This window comes from Pundamilia nyererei, unplaced genomic scaffold (genome assembly GCF_000239375.1).
Source record: "Pundamilia nyererei isolate P.nyererei 1_Seehausen unplaced genomic scaffold, PunNye1.0 scaffold00170, whole genome shotgun sequence".
Taxonomy (NCBI): domain Eukaryota; kingdom Metazoa; phylum Chordata; class Actinopteri; order Cichliformes; family Cichlidae; genus Pundamilia; species Pundamilia nyererei.
The window spans coordinates 1,276,580-1,297,199 of NW_005187571.1; the positions used below are offsets into that span (position 1 = coordinate 1,276,580).

At 41.9% G+C, this 20,620-nt stretch overlaps 1 protein-coding gene across 9 annotated transcripts in view; it reads left to right on the top strand.

The window, feature by feature from the left end:
- shank3a (SH3 and multiple ankyrin repeat domains 3a) overlaps nucleotides 1-17,776 on the top strand; it is a 164,907-nt gene extending 147,131 nt beyond the window's left edge. For 2 of the 9 annotated variants that reach the window (XM_005745983.2, XM_005745984.2), the window contains 10 exons: nucleotides 339-421; nucleotides 1,509-1,633; nucleotides 1,887-2,022; nucleotides 5,779-5,859; nucleotides 6,044-6,067; nucleotides 6,431-6,558; nucleotides 6,765-6,870; nucleotides 7,486-8,012; nucleotides 8,110-10,205; nucleotides 16,395-17,776. In XM_005745983.2, the coding sequence (XP_005746040.1) occupies nucleotides 339-421; nucleotides 1,509-1,633; nucleotides 1,887-2,022; nucleotides 5,779-5,859; nucleotides 6,044-6,067; nucleotides 6,431-6,558; nucleotides 6,765-6,870; nucleotides 7,486-8,012; nucleotides 8,110-10,205; nucleotides 16,395-16,959 (3,871 nt within the window). In that variant the 3' untranslated portion in view covers nucleotides 16,960-17,776. Of the gene's footprint in view, nucleotides 1-338; nucleotides 422-1,508; nucleotides 1,634-1,886; nucleotides 2,023-5,778; nucleotides 5,860-6,043; nucleotides 6,068-6,430; nucleotides 6,559-6,764; nucleotides 6,871-7,485; nucleotides 8,013-8,109; nucleotides 10,206-10,751; nucleotides 10,799-14,303; nucleotides 14,339-15,146; nucleotides 15,184-16,394 lie in introns of those variants that run through there. The other 7 variants (XM_013914095.1, XM_005745985.2, XR_001290534.1 and 4 more) reach the window with 6 other exon arrangements.
- The last annotated feature ends 2,844 nt before the right edge of the window (nucleotides 17,777-20,620 follow it).

Sequence of the window (20,620 nt, forward strand, 5' to 3'; positions counted from 1 at the left end):
TCTACTTGTGAGTGTGTTTGTGTGTGTGTGTCTTGCTTTCTTTCTTAAAATGCTAGTGCGGCACCTGGGAAACCTGAGCTGTGGTGTCTTGCTTGGCTTTTAACTTGATTGAGAGAGGAAGTACATGTACACGTGTGTGCGCGTGCGGTTTTGTGTGCGCGTATGTGTGTGTGTGTGTTTGTGTGTGCGTGCCTCCACCTCCACCTCCTCCCTCTTCTCAACTCCCACCGACCGACCCGCTTTACTCCCCTGCCCTTTCTCTCGCCCCTCTCTCTTTGTGTCCGTGTGAGGAGGATGTTGGATTCATACCTGCTATCCCCCTGCTCCTCTCTTCACAGTGACTATATCATAGAGGAGAAGAATGCTGTTTTACAGAAGAAAGAAAATGAGGGGTTTGGCTTTGTCCTGCGGGGAGCCAAAGGTGAGCGATGCACATACAGATACACGCCAGTGCCATTCACAAGGTTTTCAAGGTGTGCGAGTGTTTTGGTCTGAGAAGTAGCTTGTTGATCTGAGTCACTGACTACGGCTCAGTCAGTATTGTTACCGTGTGAGTCAACAACACAACCAGCTTTGGTCAACACTCAGTTTGTGTACTCAGTTGCACTCAGGTTTCTGGGTATGTGTTTGTGCGAATGCATGTGGCCCCTTTGGTGGTGTCATCCTTGGCTGAGCTGTCATCTAGCTGTCCCATCTGTTCCCTGCACATGGCGTTGAGTTTTAGTAGAGAAACACTCTACACTCTCTCTCTCCTCCTCTCTCCTCTTTGTCTCTTCTTGTTTTTGTTCCTCTTCGCTCTCCTCCACCTCCTTCACATCCTTCCTGTTCATTATCCTCTCAAAATATTATCATACCTTCTGCACTTTAACCGAAATCGGCTCTCTACTCACCTCCATCACCGCAAATTCGTTTTACTCACGCACGTGCCAGCTCCCTCCCTGCTCGGCATGGTTACCATGGTAACCCCTTTCAGACACCTTGCCGGGAGTCTTAGTGTGCTTTACTGCTCCATCACTCACCACCGTGGGTCTTGGCTCGCCCGTCTCTCTCTTTCAGTCGGTCTTTTACTCCTCACTACCCTTAAACACACACACTGCAGTTCACTTAGTGGTCCTCTGAGAGCTCTCATATGTCAGTGATTTAGCTGGATTCACTCCAACATTAAATGGAGTACATGAAAGCCCGCTCACTTTACGAAATATTCTTAAGTATTGCATGTCTGCTTTTTAGTCATGCTATAATAATTATGTTTGTATGGAACTATAAGCTTCAGTAACACTGTTTAGATGCAGCAGAACTAAGCTCAGTGCTAATGTGTTCATTAAATAAATTGGTTAAGAGAAATTTTAATTATTGTTGCGATTATTGCTTGAGAGGAAAATAAAGGAGCATTTGGAGCATGTGATACATGATCTGTTCTAACTTTCCAGTGAAGCAAAAGGAAGCTATAAATACTTCTTTATTTGACGACATGGGTTTAAAACTTTTTAAAAACTATTTCTTCCCAGCTGAGACGCCCATTGAGGAGTTCACTCCCACCCCGGCGTTCCCTGCCCTTCAGTATCTGGAGTCTGTTGACGTGGAAGGAGTGGCCTGGAGGGCCGGTCTAAGGACAGGGGACTTCCTCATTGAGGTGATAAAAATTGCCTCATTATTCATCTTGATTTGTATACATTTCACTCCTGAAAGAAGTGTAAATGTCCATAGATCCAGATGAAAATGCAAAGTAAATGTGTGGTTTAATCGTGTAAATTTCCCTCTGTAACTGAATATAGTGCTTTAACTATGCTTTTATCAGCATAAAAGCAAAAAATTAAAATAAAACAGGAACTAAGTTGTATGTTTCTTGCTTCCTGTTCTGTCTTTGTTGGTGCATTTTCTCTCAGGTAAATGGGGTGAATGTTGTGAAGGTGGGTCATAAGCAGGTGGTATCCTTGATCCGCCAAGGGGGCAACAGACTGCTGATGAAGGTGGTTTCAGTCACTCGCAAACCAGAGACTGAGGAAGTTGTTCGCAAGAAAGGTACATACTTATTTGTACTCAGCAAAATCATAACACAGTAGTAGGCATTTTATAAACATTACTAGTAAATTAATCAGTTGTGCTGGAATGTGTGAGAAAACATGACCTTACGCATTCTCAGGAACTGTTTTGGTCACTTGAAACAATTCTGTTAAGTCTTGGGTATGTATCAAGGACAAACGCTTTCATCTGTTCCTTTCAGTTGGAGAATAAAGTGGACAACTAAAAAATTTTGCTCTTATTGTTTTGGGATCAAGAGTTGAGAGCGTGGGGGAGTTGTAGCTTTCTACACTGAATATGCAAAATGTATTCACACGTTGGCTCAGATATATCTAGGCCATTAATGCAACAATGGACGGATTTTTAAGCTTATTCAGAAATTTACAACATATTCTACATGGCTTGATTACATTAGATTGCCCTTCGAGATATTTTATGTGGTATGTGAAGCTCCTGTTGCGATGTTTGTTATTTGTAAATTAATTTTATCAGGTAATGGAGACATATATGTTGATTTTTGTGTACAGAGGGAGATACGTGTGTATTGTCTGGGTAATTTCTACCACGTTTCCCTGCTGTAAATTCATGTAGTTTCCATGTCAACCACAGCTCAGATTACTCAGCTCCCACACAGTCCTGGCACAATGACCTCAGAATTGTGTACACTGCAGCGTGTCCGTCTGTGTGTGTGCTTTTATGCATGGTAGAGTGGTGTGTGCACGTCCTTTGTGATTTTTGAGATACAGACAGTGATAAATGAGTTTGACCTAGTTTCACTAGGACAGTACTGTATCAACTTAATTCTGCTACTCAGGGCTTAATGGTCTCTTAATCTCTCTTTCTTCCTCTTTCTGTCTTTCTTGCCTTAATATCATTTCTCATGCTTGTCGCTTTTAAATAAACCCAGTCTCTTAGTATCATTCATTCATGTAGAAGTCAAATTAGCATGTTTTGACCCCAGAAAGGTCCACTTATTAGCTTTTTTTTTAACCTTTCAACTTCCCATCATGGTGCCATTTTGCCGATTGACTACACCAATCGTAATTTAATTAAAGTAAAAGTTGAAGGTTTTGGAAATCTTTTGTACTTCCTGGTGTCAGTTGATTAAAAAAGACACTACCTCTCTTATTCTTGTCTCTAATGAGAGGCTACAGTCTTTGCACGCAATTCAACACAAAGATAAAGTCTGCCTCTAAAATCTCACTATTTAACATGCCGATGACAAAAACACAATCCATGCAAAAACTGAAATGTAAAAATAGCAGTTTTTCTTTTTTTGTAGGTTTTGTGAGCATCCTCTTTGACTCTGAAGAAAATACTGGGGAAGTGCCATTTACACCTACAATTTCAATTCAGTTTTATTTATATAGTGCCCATTCAAAACAACACTTTGTATTGTAGGATAAAAACACAACAGTATTAGAGAGAAAACCCCAACAGTTAGACTACCTGCTGTGAACAAGCACTGGGCTACAGTGGGAAGAAAAAACTCCCTTTTAACAAGAAGAAAACTCAGGCAGAACCAGGATGATTGTGTTGGAAGCTTAGGGGGAAGAGAACAGAGCAGAGGGAGAGAGGATAAAAAACACACTATAGGAGAGAGCCAGAGTTGAATAATTACTAATTCTGCTTTAAATGTCTGAATAAATTAGTGGTGCAGTCAGACAGGTATGAAAAGGTTTTATACTTGGGCTACACTCGGGCTTTTGCTGATAGCACTAACTATGCTAAGCTAGGCTAATTTGCTGGTGCACAAATCTAAATATAATATTGATCATTTAATTTCACTCTTAGACTCAAATGAAAAGGATTTTCCCGAGATGGTGTTAATTTTTTTTAATGTAACTTGTTATTATTTGCTTTGTTTTGGGGTTGTTTTTGTTTTTGGCATCCCCATCATGCGTTTGGCACTTTGTTAATATTTTATAAATATTTAATTAATGAAATTGTTAAGTGAGACCGCATGACTGCAAGGATTTGGGATTAATGTGGGTTGCAGAGGGGCTTGCACACCAATTTTTCCAAAGCTGCTTTACTGTAGCCAACGTTAAAGCTTTCTTACCTCTGCTTATGTCAAAGCTTCTAAGGCCAGATATTTAGTAGGTGAAAGAGAAAGTAGACAGTAAAGATAATCACTGGTAAGATTCCTTTATTGTCAACTGAAGAAAAAATGTGGAGACAGATTGAAATGATGAGACAGACAGTGCAAACAGCTATAGAGTAGATGGGGTGTATCTGCCGTTTCATGGGCGGGAATGAAATTCTTCATTCCTTTTTCAAACTTCTCTTAAATGCCTTTTTTTTGCACCCTAATCAATATTGAACACCCCCTCCTGCTGCTCATATCCTCCAGTGGGACTTGGTGTGCTGCACCTTTACACAAACGCACAGAAACATGCAGACACACACGGACCCGCGAGCGAACACACATTCTCTGCACCATGCGTGGCCTCACTACTGCCACCGTTGCCATGGTGACTACACTGCATGTTTGAATTAAGCATTACATTACAGCAAAAGCAACTCTCTCTCCCTCTGAGTCTGTCTCTGTTCCTCTCTCTTTCGCCTTCCTCCTCCATCTCCTCTGCTCCCTGCTCCTGTACCAGAATGTGCAGGCTTGTGAGGAAATGAAGATGTTTGATAAGGACAATACCCAGGATGGCGTATGTACACTAGATCTGCGGCTGCTGGCGGCAGCGATGATAGTTATGCTCTAGTAAGGCATTGAGGCAACTGTGGGATTTGGAGATCTATCGCGCTACAGTGGTGCATTGAGTGGAGTGTTGGCTGGTCTATCTCAGATAGCGTGAGCTCATCTAGTTCTGTCGTGTGGTATTGTTGGGAAACTTGGTTATAGCATGTAGAGAATGCAGCTATATGTGGTTTCACTGTCAGACTGCATGCAATTGGTGTTGTTACTGCAGGTTTAACATGATTTTAAAATCAGTTGCTGCGTTGTTTTTTACATTACGTTCATTTCAGTGCTTAGTCTAACCTATTTTTAGTCCCATAACTCTATAGTTTGTTTTTGAAGCTAAGATTTGGTAGATATGATTTACTGCTTTGACTGGGACGGTTGCCCTGTGTGTATAGTAGGATTGGGAGGCTCCCACAAGCTGTGGGATATAAAGTCTGCGGTGCATCGTTTTCCTTAGCTGTTGAATTTACTATCATCTCTTCATCTGTCAGCCCACATGTCATTATGTGCACCCTCAAGGAATTTTCTCTGGGGGAGGATATGCATGTTTGTATAAGCTGGTTCATTAATGTGTGCCTCTGTCTGATACACATCTGCTAAATTCTAGGCAGGCAGCATATTAAAAGTAAGATGGACGACTTTCTCCCTCTCCTTTCCACACATTTCTTACTTTTTCTGCCTATTGTGGCAGACAAACTCTATTGTTCTTTGTTTACTGGGAGGACTGACCTGTACATTTCCACCCAATGGGCTCCTCAACAGAGAGGAATTCTTGCAGCACAGAGACTAAAAAACTAAGTCTTGAAGACAGACTGATACATTTATAAGTCATCTGACAAGCAGATAGCCAAATATGAAGAAGCTGGGCTCCAACCGTAGCGTGAACAAGGTCCTGACTAAGTGTGAAGCATCCAGTTCAACCGAATTTGACCAAATCAAATCAGTGAGGACAGGATGGGCTGGCCGTCTCGGGGATGCCAGGAGGGCACTGAGCCGCAAAGCCAAAGGATTTTCATCCCCCTCAAGTTCATCCTCAACTCCATGCCTTTTCTCCACAGCGCCGCCACCACCCAAGAGAGCTCCCAGCACCACCCTGACACTGCGCTCTAAGTCCATGACCGCTGAGCTGGAGGAACTAGGTGAGTGCCAAATAAGTGGTATGCAAACTCGACACTCTTTTTTTTCCCCTCCTTTTCTGTCATATTTCTGCTTTGGCTTTGTCATTAAAACTTGGTGTGTCTCCTAACTTTTAGAATAGTCACTTCTGTTGGCTTGTTCTTGTCATTTTCCCTCCTCTGCTGACGCTATCTTTTTCCCACCAAGCTTCTGCTCGGAGGAGAAGAGGAGGTGAGTCTGAGACAAGAAATTGACACCTCTTTGGACGTCACAAAGATGATTTATCAATGATGTGTCAATTTAAGAACCGCTTATTAGAGCAGATGAGCAGAGCAGAAGAACACATGAGCCATGTGGACAGTCTACACTTTTCTGTCACTTATCGCTTCTTTCTTTCGTTCTTTTTTTTCTTTTTCCTGTATTTTATTGAGACAGGGTAGTGATTTTGTACAGTACCACAGAGCATGACCCCACACATATAGCTACATCTTAGAGGTGCCTTTGTATTCTTTATGGCGATATCAACATTTGGAATAGATGCCACAGCGTTTTTATGTCTCAGTATTTAGTTCTGGCCAATTTTCTTCTTAACAGAAAGACTAGATGAGATGTTGGCATCACAGGAGTCTATGTTGCGTTCTCAGCCCTCTGAGGCAGATTACAGAGCAGCCACTGTCAAACAACGGCCCACCAGCAGGAGAATAACCCCAGCAGAGATCAGTGTGAGTGCACCTACACACAGCACATTGGCAGACAGCATATGCTGCTCTGCTGGCATGCATACAAACTCAGCGCACATACAAAAATACCTGGCCAACACGACATGCACTGCTGCGCACATTTATGCATATTCTTTGAATTAACCTATAGGAGTCATGGTGTGCTTTCAAGATTTTAAGATACTTTTCTTGCTTTTTTTTTCATGCAGTCACTGTTTGAGAGACAAGGGATGACTCTACATGGAGGTCTCCATCCAGGGATTGAGAGAGGTCACATACAACTACCAAAGGGCATGTCCAGGACCAAATCTTTTGGTAAAGCAATCACCCATCCTGTACATATTCAAATAAGGTGAATGATAGTGTAATTGTACCTAAAGTAGAGACTAGAATTTGAGGAAGCTTCATTGTGTTTTCATAATTTGTTTCAGGAGAACGACTAGGCAATACTGAGACTGAAGCTCGTTGTTAAGTCGTAATGTGCCATGTCAAAACTTGACTGATTAACAAATGTTGTCAGTTGACAGTGTGGGATATATAATTACTTGGCATTGACTGTTGAAAATTTGTAAATATGAATACTGGATACTGGAACAGATTTAGAAAGCAGTTATTCAAGTAGCACAGAGCTTGTTTCAAAGTAGCTAAACATATATATTATTAATACGCAACTTTATTATTAAACATTATGCTTTTTGTAAGTATACTCATTAAATGAATCCTATGTGAGTCAAAAATAGAACTGTATGTTTTATTAAACTACTTTAATAATCGTGTTTTTTGACACCTGATACATATTATCTATGTAAGTAAACAAATTTACAGATGGATGCAGTACATTTTTTTATGTGGACCAGCTTGGCACCTTTTCAAGAGCTTGTTTATCACCAGATGATCTGTGCTCTTTGCTCTCTTTACCGTCATCATCAGGTGCCACTGAGGAGGATCGGCTGTCTGCTCTTGTAGGCGAGCACCGATTTCCCCGCAGTTCCTCTATGACAGACAGCCTCCGAGACCACTCACAACCCCACCCTATCCCTCCCCCTCCACAAACGGCACCTCCTCCTCCTCCTTACTATCTAGACACTGGTCCTCCCCCAGCTTTCTGCCCCCCTCCACCTCCATCGAGAACACAGAGTCAGGGCCATGAGCCTGCAGGACGTTCGAGCTTCAAGCCGTCCTCCTTGGACCTGCCTTACGAGGCCGCTCAGCGGCAGGCCACACACATTGAGAGACAGAAGAAAGCACGCTCCATGATCATTCTGCAGGATTCTTCTCATTTACCTGTTGAACCTACAGAAATTCCACGTCCTTCTGCTGCTACTCCACCTGAGCGAATCAAAAGGAAAGGTCGGGTTATTGACAACCCTTACGCAAACGTGGGTCAGTTTAGCATTGGACTGTACACACCTACCAAGCCCCAAAGAAAGAAGAGTCCTCTGGTGAAACAGCTACAGGTAGGTGGAATGTTATCGATGCTATCTGATTTTGTTGCTTTCATTTGAATGTAAAAAAAAAAGAAGGAACCTGATTTTTTTGGTCTCTACACTGCAGGTGGAAGATGCACAAGAAAAAGCTAGTTTGGCCTTAGCTGCTGCCCACTCGCGAGAGAGCTCACCCTCAGGACGACACCCACTTACCTACGGGCACACACACACCAGCCGTGCAGACTACTACCAGCAGCAGCTGATGGCTGAGCGAGAGCGTATGCGTGTTCAAGGAGAGATGATGTTTCAGGGCAAGGGCCCCTTTGCCGCTGCAATTGCTGGAGCTGTAAAGGATCGTGAGCGTCGCCTAGAAGAACGGAGGAAATCCACTGTCTTCCTTTCTGTTGGGACCATGGAGGGGGCATCTACCACCAGCTCTGATTCCCCCTCTCTGACTCAGTCTCACTCCATCGATGAACGGATGCTGACACGAGAGCTGGGACAGCTGCCTCCCCCTGCCTTGGCTCTGAGCCCCTCACCTAGTGGGACCACCTTTATCCATCCACTTACAGGAAAGCCTCTGGACCCCAATTCACCACTGGCTCTTGCGCTGGCCGCAAGGGAGAGGGCACTGACCTCCCAGAGCCAGTCCCCTACTAGCAGCCCAGAGCCTCGGACTAAACAAGAGCAATTAGGCCAGGGTGTAATATTCATTGACACTCAGACCAAAGAGTCTCCACATGGGGAAGGGGCAGCTACATCTCCCCCTTTTTCACCTAAAAGCGCCAAGGTAGCGGGTTTCGGGGTTGGATCCTCCGCAGCATCAATTTTATCCCCGCAGCCCACTAAGCCACAGTGGGCTGCATCTTCGTCACCTGTATCATTCCGGCAGGAGATGGAGGCCAGGATAGAGGAAAGGAAGGAAGAGAAGAGGTTAGAGGATAAAAAGAGTATGTTGATCAGTATTATGGATACATCACAGCAGAAGACAGCAGGGCTAATCATGGTCCATGCCACCAGTAATGGGCAGGCTGTTGGAGTGGATTCAGAACAAGAGCAGACACCTGCCCCAGCCTCCATGGAGCCCAGCAAATCACCAAGTCCACGCGCTAAATCCCCCAGTCCCAGTGTCGCCCAGCCCCAGACCCAGCTCCAAGCTCAGAGTTCTGCCAGTCCAGTCCAAGAGAAGGGTCTGGCTCAGGGAAGCTCAGAGGAGGATGTGGATCCGTACACAGTAACCCTTCCCCCTGCCATGTTATCCTCCAGCGATGAGGAAACACGAGAGGAGCTACGTAAGATTGGAGTTGTTCCGCCACCAGATGAGTTTGCTAATGGGCTACTGGCACAGGCACAAGGGGCGCCAGTGTCTCCAGCTAAGCCTGCTGTGTCTCCCGCCACCCCTGCAACACCAACGCCACAAACGCCCTCAACCCTAGCAACGCCAGCTGTGACCCCCACTCAGCCTGCTCAACCCCTGCCTCCACCCAGTGCAGCAGCTGTCTCAGGGAAGCCCTCTGACCCTCTGGAGCCCCCACCGGTGGGTGAGTCTGGCTCTGCGGCTGACTCAGGCGTGGAGGAAGCTGACACGCGCAGCTCCAGCGAGAGAGAGCGAGACCACCATCTCGAGACCACCAGCACCGTCTCCACGGTTTCCAGCATGTCCACATTGTCCTCAGAAAGCGGCGAGCCTGCCGACACACACACCACGCACACCTCCTATGCCGACGGGCAGACATTTGTGCTCGACAAGCCGCCAGTGCCTCCTAAGCCCCGACTAAAATCCCAGATAGGAGGCAGTAAAGGCCCCGTCACTTTCAGGGACCCTCTGCTGAAGCAGAGCTCGGACAGCGAGCTGCTATCACAGCAGCAGGCTGCTGCCCTGGCTGCTGCTGCAGCTGGAGGAGCTGGACTCCCCCCAGGTGGTTCAGCCTCAGTTACTGGTCTAGCCCCCACCAAGCCACGCTACCTCTTCCAGAGGAGGTCCAAGCTATGGGGAGACCCAGTGGAGCCCCGTGGCCCAGGAGTGGGGCTAGGTATTGGGAGTTTGGGAAATCTTGGTGGGCTGGGACTGGGGCTGGGTGCAGATGAGGGAGCAAAACCATCTGTTATGGGAGAGCTCAGTTCACGACTACAGCAGCTAAATAAAGACACCAGATCACTAGGAGAGGAACCTCTGGGAGCATCACTTGATCCAGGAAGGAAGTCACCTGTGGCAGGTGCCAGGTAAGACATGATCTTATAAAGTAAGAGAACAAAGGGTTTTAATAAAAAAAACCAAATCCTTTTAAGTTTCATTCTTATCCTTTCTTTATGTAGTGGTAGAGTAAAAAAAAAATCAAGCATTGTGTGTTTTTGATTTATTTAAATTACTTCTTGACACTGAGTTAATTATTTTCTCTAGTTTATCAGCATTTTTATTATATCACTTTATTTGCACCAGTGTCTGTTGTTATCTTCCATTGTGCATTCTTTTTATAAGCTAGTACATTTCTGTTTAAGTTGTGATGGTAAATAGTAATGATATCAGAGGTCACTACCATTGTTGGTGCTAGTTTCCCTGACAATATTAGTGGAACAGCATAGTTAATATATCCTATAACATTAGCAGGTCATGTTTTGGTCTTTAACATCCGTAAGAAGAAGACTTCTCACATAGCAGCAGCTGTCTCAGGGTTAACTGAAGCACACTGGTGTTTTTGTCTGATATCTGTGGGTTTCTTTTTTCACACCTTACCTGAAAGTACAATGAAATCCTTTATATTTCTGCAGATGTGAGGACACCGAAGAGAGTAAACCTTAAGGTTATAGACTCTAGGGTAAACCAAAGCTTTTTTTAAAATATATTTTACATAACGAGCCTATCAGCCCATTGAAGGAGAACAGTACTTATATACATCTTTTTTTTCATTAATATTCTTTGTACTGTTATTTGTTACCTTGTTTGCATCAGCTGATCCCTTCACTGACACTTGTACAGTCCCTCAAGAATCATTAAAAAAGACAATTGAAGTATTACTACACCACAATGTTTTTCAAGAAATGATTGTTTTTAGAGATACAGTACAGTAGTACTACAGTTGATGGCTCCTTGTTTCCATAGTTACAGCTGTACTCCTTTGCTTCCTGTTAAGTGTTCTGTGTTGGTAAGTGTAGACGGTAGCAGTTGATAAGCTAGTGGTGTGTGTGTGTGTGTTTATGTGTGTGAGTGTGTGTAGTAGATTATCCGTTGGTGCAAACAAGGTAACGGGGCTTGGAGGCACGTACTTCCTGAAAGCTTCTCCTCATCTCTTGCACAGTCTCACTTCTGGGTTCTAACCTATGACCCTGCTAGTAGCTCCCCTTCCAGTGTTTCCCAAAGCCTTTGTTCAAATAGTGCATAATACATCCTCATATACACTGCTCTTTGCGGTCATCGCTGATAATAATTGATAAGACAAGAGACTTTATCATCAGTGATAACCTCAAAGGTTCAAGGATGTATTTTAACAAGTATTTGAACCTGTCTGAACTATAATGGTGTGTGCCATGTTGAAATCCATCCACTCACAATCTCAGCATTAACAAGGCTGTTAATGCCGAGATTACCAGACAAAGTCTGACCCCGTCAAAAGTCTTCAAGAGTCATGTTGTCATAAGTGGTGGGATCTTCTCTTTTGATTTCCTCCAGTATAAAGCAACCGGCTTCAGACTGGTTGTATTTTTGTGGCTTGACAGGCTGGTAGTTAACATCTGAGGTTAGAAGGACAGATGGTATCTTTTATTGGCTGCCCACTGAAGTGCTACTCATTTAATACAATTGACAGGACGGGATGTTAAATGCATTGTCATGGAGTCGTGGATCTGTCTCAGCCTTACAAAGAGCTCTGTGGTTTGTGATCACTTTTTTAGATGCAGTTGAGTTGGATTTTCTTTCACAGCCTTCTTTCAGCTTCTCTGATTTTTTTTTCTTGTATCATATTCTCTCTATGTGAATATTGGGAATGGAAGAAGTTGCTTCCACCATACTTCACTGCTGCTAAGAGGAGCTGAAAGATATGAACAGACGATATTACATTGACAAGATGTCAAAACATACTTTTCATAGTCTTCTCATCATGGTGACATCAGCGAAAGGACATGATCAACTTCACACACCAAAGCTTGTGCATCGCATTTTCATGTTTCCATCCACGAGTCAGTGGAATCAGTTACAGCGCTGACTGGGAAAGAACAATGAGAAAGTCTTTGTAGAACTAATCACCATAGAGCTACAAGTTAATGTCCATTCACAGAATTTAATCCTTACTGTTGCTCTAGACAAGTATAGTTTGATGTTCCAACCCCTTAATGCCTAGTATATCATATTTGATACATACAGTTTTTGAGACTTCTACACAATCTGTGTTTTTTTTCCCTCAAAAAAACAAAATAAATTGTGCAATACATTTTAAAGAAATAGTTTTCAAAAAAAGGCCAGAGGTACGGTGGCCCTAAGGGGCCAAACGGACTGCAACTTAAGAAAACACCAGCAAAAAATAAAAATGCTGCAAAAGCACACAAAAGACAACGGAAATAGGAAAAAAGAAAACAGAAATAGGAAAAAACAGATCCAAAAGCACAAGGGAAGTGTTTCTGGGGAGACAATAGCCCGACAGACCAGTTGCAGGAACCAAAACATGCTAGGTAAGTGTGTTTTAATCTCATGATTCATATAATCCTGATGACGGATTTTTGGGCTAATAGACTAACACACTTACCTCTCATCTTTTCTTTTCCTCACAAAACCGATAGATCCTCTACTTCTTTTAAGTGTCTCCCAGCACAATTCTCAGCATATTTTGGTTCCTACAACTGGTCCGCCGGGTTATTGTCTCCCCAGAAACACTTCCCTTGTGCTTTTGGAAATCTGCTTTTTCCTATTTCCATTTTCGTTTTTCCTATTTCCGTTGTGTGTGCTTTTGCGTTTTTCTTAATGCTGGTGTTTTCTTAAGTTGCATTCCGTTTGGTCTCTCAGGGCCTCCGTACACATGTAGCAAATATGATACAAAACTACACAACTAAAATATGCAAATTAATATTGATTTTGTTAAAAATAATTGTAAAAAATGTGACTTTCGGGCAATTATTTAATGGTTCAGGGTTAAAGCAATGTGTCTTTACAGAGGAATTCATTACTGCTATTAGAAACAGAAATGTGCTGTCCTAATACTTTGGTGTCCTAAATCCCTGTTTGTACAAGACACTGGACTTTTGGATGACCATAAATTAAATATGAAGCTCGAATTATATCAAATACAACATATCAAGTAAGACCGGTTCAGACTGGATTCACACCTTCCTAATGTTATCCAAATGAAGAGATCACCACTATCTACATGCTGACAGTTGATTGCCCTTGGCTGTAAAAAAGATGACTGCGCACACCATTATTTCTCTCTCTCTCCCTCTCTGCTTCTGTGTCTCTTCACCTGCTGTAGCATTTCACGTAGAGCATCAGCATCTCCGCACTCTTAATTGTCACATTCGTCGATCACTTACCCCATCCCCTCTGTGCCCCATTTAAACCCCTTCAAAAACTACACTGCTGAATTTTGTCTCCACCTTGTTCATGTGCTGTGTATCAGAGCTTTGGGTCACGTACAAAAGTGTGTTTCTCATTTCTGTTGTGCTTTTTGGTTTTCTTTCCTTTGTTTTTTTTTTTATTTCTTTTTTAATGAAAGTTGCATAACTTTGTTTTGATTTTCAGTGTTTGTGTTGAGGATGGCCATGATCCTTGACTGTCTTGTATTTTAAACCATGATAAAACAGAATATGCTCCACCAAAACACACGTGCATTCACCGCTTATATACTGTGCTCTACATACAAATCCATGTTAAAAAAAGATTATTTTCTTATATAAATGTATGTGAAACGAAGTACAAAAGCAGCTTTAAAAGTCAAGAGACATGTGCTGTCCTGTTGTGTTTCTTTATTTGTTCGTTTTTCTTTGTGCAGTGTTTGATATGTGAACAGTGTGCTCATTTCTCTCTCATGTAGCCCACTGGTCAGACCTTCAGGTGCTGAAACCCACTCTGCTGTCTTTGTCATGCTGACACGTAGAGCAACCCAAGCACAAAAATGCATTCATGCCCATCTACTGATGAACAGTCATACACTCACACAGTCACATACACCTATACATGTAGATGACGCACAGCAAAGACAGCGGAGCGGGCTGAGGCAGATTATAAGTCTGGTTGGCAGGCTGCGTCTCATTGAGTGATGCTAACATTCTCTCCCATTGCTCTCTCTCTGCTCACCTTGCATGCTCCGCCCTGCTGCTCTGATCTGATTGGTCTAGAACTGACTGTGCGCCCAGGAGGGCAGGACGACTGTGTAAGTGCGCATGGAGCTCATCTCATATCTGTCGGCTCCCCGTAGTCTGAACATTTTTCCAGCCCGAGTGCTGCTTAGCTACCGGTCTTTCATTACACTCCAAATCTCACCCAATAAAAAAGTTTCAAAAACATGCAGGAGATGGAAAACGTGTGCTACACCTTCAGACATGTTAACATGCATGAAAAAGACACCACTGTAGTAACTCAGTAGTTTAGTTTCTCCTATCAGTTTTCCTTGCTTGCACAATGATAGCTAAAATTTCCTTAATTGTATCCATCCCTCTTTCTTACTGTTCTTGTTCTTATACTAACGTTCAGTCTCTAAGACTGTCACAAATTTATGCTTCTAATAACTTTCAAAAAGAGTGATATATATATATATATGTTAAAAAAGGTGACTAGACTATTTAAACTATTATCCCATATCAGGTCACTATAAAAAAATAATAGTTATACCTCAGTGTTTACGTGAGTACGATCCTTCTTTCTCAGAGTTCCTAAATGCTAAACGTATTGCACTGAATTAAGTGTTAGCCAAGCTTCCAAGATCATTTACTCCTTTGATTAACAAGTAAATAATGCTAATTAGTGTTTAACAACAATTCCCACCTGTTTCTTCACACAATGTAATTCGTGGTCATGACATTGAATATTTACTGTATCCATTTTTTTGAGTGAGTCAAAATGTAACTAATGTGCAAGAGAGCTGAAAATCAAATTTAATATTCTACTTTTAGATCTGCCTTCTGCATCTAAATTTGGATGTGTGTGTGTGTGTGTGTGTGTGTGTGCGTTTGTTTCTACAGAATTTGTCACACATTAGAAAATGAATTCTGCTTTCAGGTTAGTGATATCAGCAGTTTCAGTGTAACACAATACATCTGTTTAAACACTGTATTTGTAATCTAATGTTGGTCACACTAACCTATTCAAGGATGCTTATAGTAGGACTCAACAGCTTTAATTGAATTAATCATAGCAAAAACACGCTCATTAATGTCACAGGGACTAGGGGTTTTTATGGGTGTGAGTAAAAATTAGGGCTAGGGCTCTTATTTTGGAGAACTACCCTGTAGTCACTTGCATAGCTAGATGTTCTTAGTCTGACTAGTTTGATCTTTCTAACAGCCATTAACCTCTCTTCTGCACTAACCTACTTTAAAATGAATGACTGCTGTTTATATACATGCTGTGAAAGAGTATTTGCCCTCTTTCTGATTTCTTTTTTTTTTTGACATATTTCTCGTACTTACATTTGTCAGATCATCAAACAAATTTTAATATTAGATAAACATAACTCAAATAAATACAAAAATGCAGTTTTAATATAATGATGTTATCGATTAAGGGGAAAAAGCTATCCAAAACTACCTGGCCCAATGAGGAAATACAATTGCCCACCTTGTTAAATCACAAATTCATTGTGACTAAATGTTTAGTTTCACTGGACATCCAAGCGTGATTACTGCCACACCCTTGAATCAAGAAATCACTTAAATAGAACCTGTCTGGCAATATGAAGTAGGCTTTGAATGGCTAAAAACAAATAAAAAATGAATTTTGTAGTGGCCTAGTCAAAGCTTCAATCCTACCAAGGTGCCTTAGCATGACCTTAAACAGGCTGTTCATATTCAAAAACCCTCCAGTGTGGCTGAATTAAAATAGTTCTGCAAAGATGAGAGGATCAGGATTCCTCCACAGTGTAAAGACTCATTGCTCATACTTGATTGCAATTGAGTGGCATAACTAGTTATTAGGTTTAGGTGGCAACATTTCACGTTTGGATAAATTTTTTCCCTTAATAAATGTAATCATAATTTAAAAATGGCATTTTTTATTAACTCTGGTTTTCTTTGTCTAACATTAAAATGATCTGAAAAATGCAAATGTGAGAAATATGCAAGAAAAACAATGACTAAGAAATCAGGAATGGGGCAAAATATTTTTTTACTGCACTCTATAACCCAAAGTGTCGTTTTTTCTTCTTTATTTTACTTTCGTTAACAGAGTCTTCCTTATTCTTAAAGCCTTGTGCCTCTGTCTGTTTCCACCAGACTTTTCAGCAGCCTAGGTGAGCTCCACACCATCTCTCAAAGAAGTTATGGAACCACATACACCATCCGCCCTGGCAGTCGCTACCCCATCACCCGACGCACCCCTAGTCCAGGCTCACCTGATCGGGGCGATCCTCTTGGACGATTCTCAGGCTACGGCCTACCAACCTCACCAACCACACCGCCACAAACTATCCTCAAATCTTCGAGCCTCAGCCTACCCCAGGAGCCAAAGGAGGTCCGCTTTGTAATGAGGAGCTCCAGCGCCCGTTCCCGCTCTCGCTCTCCGTCCCCGTCACCTTCCCATTCACCTGGGTTAGGTTCACCACTTTTAGCTCTACGACCCTTTCACCAAAAACCCCTCCACCTCTGGAACAAGTATGATGTTGGAGACTGGTTGGAGAGCATCAACCTGGGGGAGCACAGAGCAGGGTTTCAGGAACATGAGATCGAAGGTTCTCACCTCCCTGCTCTAACCAAGGATGACTTTGCAGAGCTGGGAGTGACACGAGTCGGACACCGCATGAACATTGAGCGAGCACTGAAACAGCTGCTGGAGAGCTGACCCCTGCCCTGAGACACAGCCACAGATGGAGATCGGTGAAGACAGACAGAAGATTCGGGGGTTAAGGAAAATAAGCGATGCGATAGGGGCCGCTCCTCTTTTACTCCGGCTGCTTTTATGTTCGGCATCACAAATGTTGACCTGCAGCTCTTAGGCACACTCTGTTTCCATTCTGCATTAACACCCTGCACTTGGCAATGCACTGAAGAGGAGGAGTCGATACATTAATTTTTCTTCTTGCCCACCACCCTGCTTTTGTGGCCAATTAAATCAGGCCCAAAATGATATTTGGCGTTTTTATTTATTTATTTTTTGCTAAGACGAGCCAGACGAGCTCCAATTAGAACATTTGATTTGTGAAAGGTTCACTTGTTTCCTTAGTAACATCCCCACTTTCTCGCTCCCTCCTCTCCTTTCTACCTCCCCTCCCAAATAACCCCCCAGGTCCCTCTATTAGGCTGCTGAAAGCCTTCTTGCAGTTCGAGTAAAGGAGGAGGAGGAGGAGGCAGAATTTTTTGTTCCACACAGAAAGCTCAGTTGCCTTTCAAAATATTTATACAGAGATCAACAGCAATGAACACAGTGCTACGGACACACAGCCCTGAAAAAGGTGTGTCTTCTGTATACGTGCTGTTTTTAAACCGAAGACTTTAGAGCCCAGAGTCGGAGCTCCACAAAGTAAACCGTGGGAGAAAACCCCCTCTGCCTTGGTACCCAGACTGTGCTATCTATTATATTTGGAGAATGTTTAACCAACACTCGTGGCTTTTTTTCATAATCAGTTTCTTTTTTTGGTTTTCCAAAGGGAATAATATATATAGGTATTATATAATATATACATATATATATATGTATTTAAATATAGCTTTCAGGAGAAAAGACAATGTTGCAAAGAGGAAATATAATAAATTAATCTGCACCTGTTTTTTTGGTTTTTAGTATAGAAGGCAGAGAGAAATCTTTAAATCTATTCCACTAATAGTTTACTCATTTCTACCAATTATATACATACTTATATATATACGTACATATATATAAGTATTCTATATATATATATATATTTGAAAGGAAAAAGTATATAAATATGGAAATGAAGTTTTTGTCATAGGTATCCAACTTTCCTTATGGTCACTCCTTATTTGAACCGTAGCATGACGAGTTGCTTCATGTTTTTGACAAAGAGTTTGTTGTTTGTTTTTATTTTCTTACGGTCTTCCTTCATACTAAAGGGCATCCCGTAATGTGAGGCTGAGACCCCAGTTGACACCCATCCCTACTGCTTCAGCAACAGATCCCGCTGCCTGTTTATCCACAATAACACATCAAGGGCACCGGCCACCTATGTGCAAGCTGACTGGCTTTAAAGGGGCTCTTCATCTTATGCCTGTTTATCACTCAGGGATGGAAGTTTGGGGCACCAGCATGAAGAGGTTGCTTGCTGTTTTACTACTAGAAATTGAATTTTTCTTACACTTCAACAGTTAAACACCACCATAGTCTGTTAGAGAGCTAGTAAAGATTCCATCCCTGTCCCCGATAGTGTTACTTAGACCAGTTTGCACAAGGTCTGGTATCAATTTCCAAGCATGGAAACCTGGAGAAACAAGCTTTAACTGTTCAAATAATTTTTAAAAAAAAGCTAATAATTGTGTTCCTTTACCTGTATAACCAATAAAAACTTGCCATACAAGCTTAAATGAGCTTGATGTGTATGCCCTTCTGAAACGCCACTGCAGGGAATGTCTGTAGTTTCTCAGGCTGTGGGGATGGGAAAGCCTCTGCAAGGTCTTAAAGAAAATTCAGTATTTTACAACCTGACATTATTGCTGCTTTCCTCGATCTTTACCATTTTCTAAGTGAGTAAAATATCATAAACAGAGGGACAGCTACAACTCAAAACAATAAGGCGCAGGTTGTTTAAAAAAAAACACTGAATTTTCCTTTAACAATACAAATCTACAATTGTACTCATGAGTAGCTTCTGCTGGCAGTGAGAAACAGTGAGTTTTATTCACACAACGAAATGCATTTTATAGCTTTTCTCTGACGGGAAGCCAGTAAATGTCTATTACCAGTAAAAAAGTAAAACCTCTGTACATCAGCAGAATCCAATCAGTATGCCAAGGCACTTACACCTGGCGAAAAAGTGCACGCATGTTTAGTTTCTTTTTCTCACAGTTTGTAAAAGCAGGTGGGGAATTTAACGGTGTATGTGGGTTGTAGGAATAGCACTCACTGCCTCGCTGTGACCTCACTGATTATTCTTTTGTTTTTGACGTAGATGTCACGTCCTCAGACTCATTTGAACACTTCTTTTTTTAAATTGTTCTTATCAGTTCTTCTTTTGTCGTTTGATTTGTTACCCTCGGACACTGTGGGTAGATTTTGTAGCGTGTGGATCATGACTCATCTGAATTTTAGAGTGACTGAAAAAGAGCAGAAAAAAAATCTCCTGTCCATTCTAAACATACTTACACTTGTAAAAAATAAACAAACTACAAATATTTGCTTTTTTTAATCACAAGCAATGTATATATAATAGATTTCATATAAATTTTTGAAAAACAAAAAGTATATAGATCTATATATGAATGTTTGGCATATATGCATAGTTAACCACCTGTGAAAAAAAGGTGAGCAGATTTTATTCTTTCTATGAACTCTTGAACTTTTGAACTCTGAACTATGAACTAGGGGATGATTTGCACAAAACAAGGTGACAAGGTGCTAACATAAAAGCCACCCATCGTCCAAGAGCATGCGTGCATCTGGATTCCCTGAATCTCTCTGTGTGGTCGTTCTTCTTCACTGTGTGTATGGCAGTGTGTATGTGTGCAATCGCTTATTTGTTTCCATTTTTGTGCGTTTGTTTGGGATTGAAACAATGAGAATGCGTGTGACAGTGCAAGAGCGTGAGTGTGTGTGTGTGTGGTTAATTGTTAGGGTTTACATCACTGGAGTTGGTCCACTATAGCCTTACTGTATTACCATCAGATGTTGCCGGCAGTGGCTGTGTCACACAAACACACGTGCTCACAAAACGCACACACACACACACAAACATAAAAATGCACACATGCATTAATCTTCATTTCAAAACTCAACATCATCGTCCGGCATTCTTGTTTTGTACTAAGTGACGTCTTCATAAAGTGGACTGCTCGGCTCAAGAGCAACAAGACAGACTGAGATTACCACGTTATTGATGAACACGGTCACATTTTATATTGCAAGACAACCACAGCTCACCTTGTAACTGTGTAGGCACGGCTTATGCAGTATCACTGTTTTGTAAACCCATTCCCAGATGGCATTTGTGCTCTTTACCCTCCACTCTGTCTGGCAGCACTCCTCTTTCCTTTTTCAGACCTTCAGTTTCTGAGTTTTGGATATGCTATATGAAGTGATCCAGTGAGGAACAAACAACACAAAGGAAAAATGTGCCAAAAAGTAAATAAACTTTTCACTGTATATTTGTCTTTGCTTTAGGACTATCTTAGTTACAGCACTCTAAAGCTGTTAGATAACATGATAACATGGTGCCATCTCCTGGAAATCTTGAGAACAGATGTTTGTTAGATCCTTCTGTATTTTCCTGCAGCTGGAAGTACAGTCATTACTTTTATTTTTTGAAGAAGTAGTACATATATATATATATATA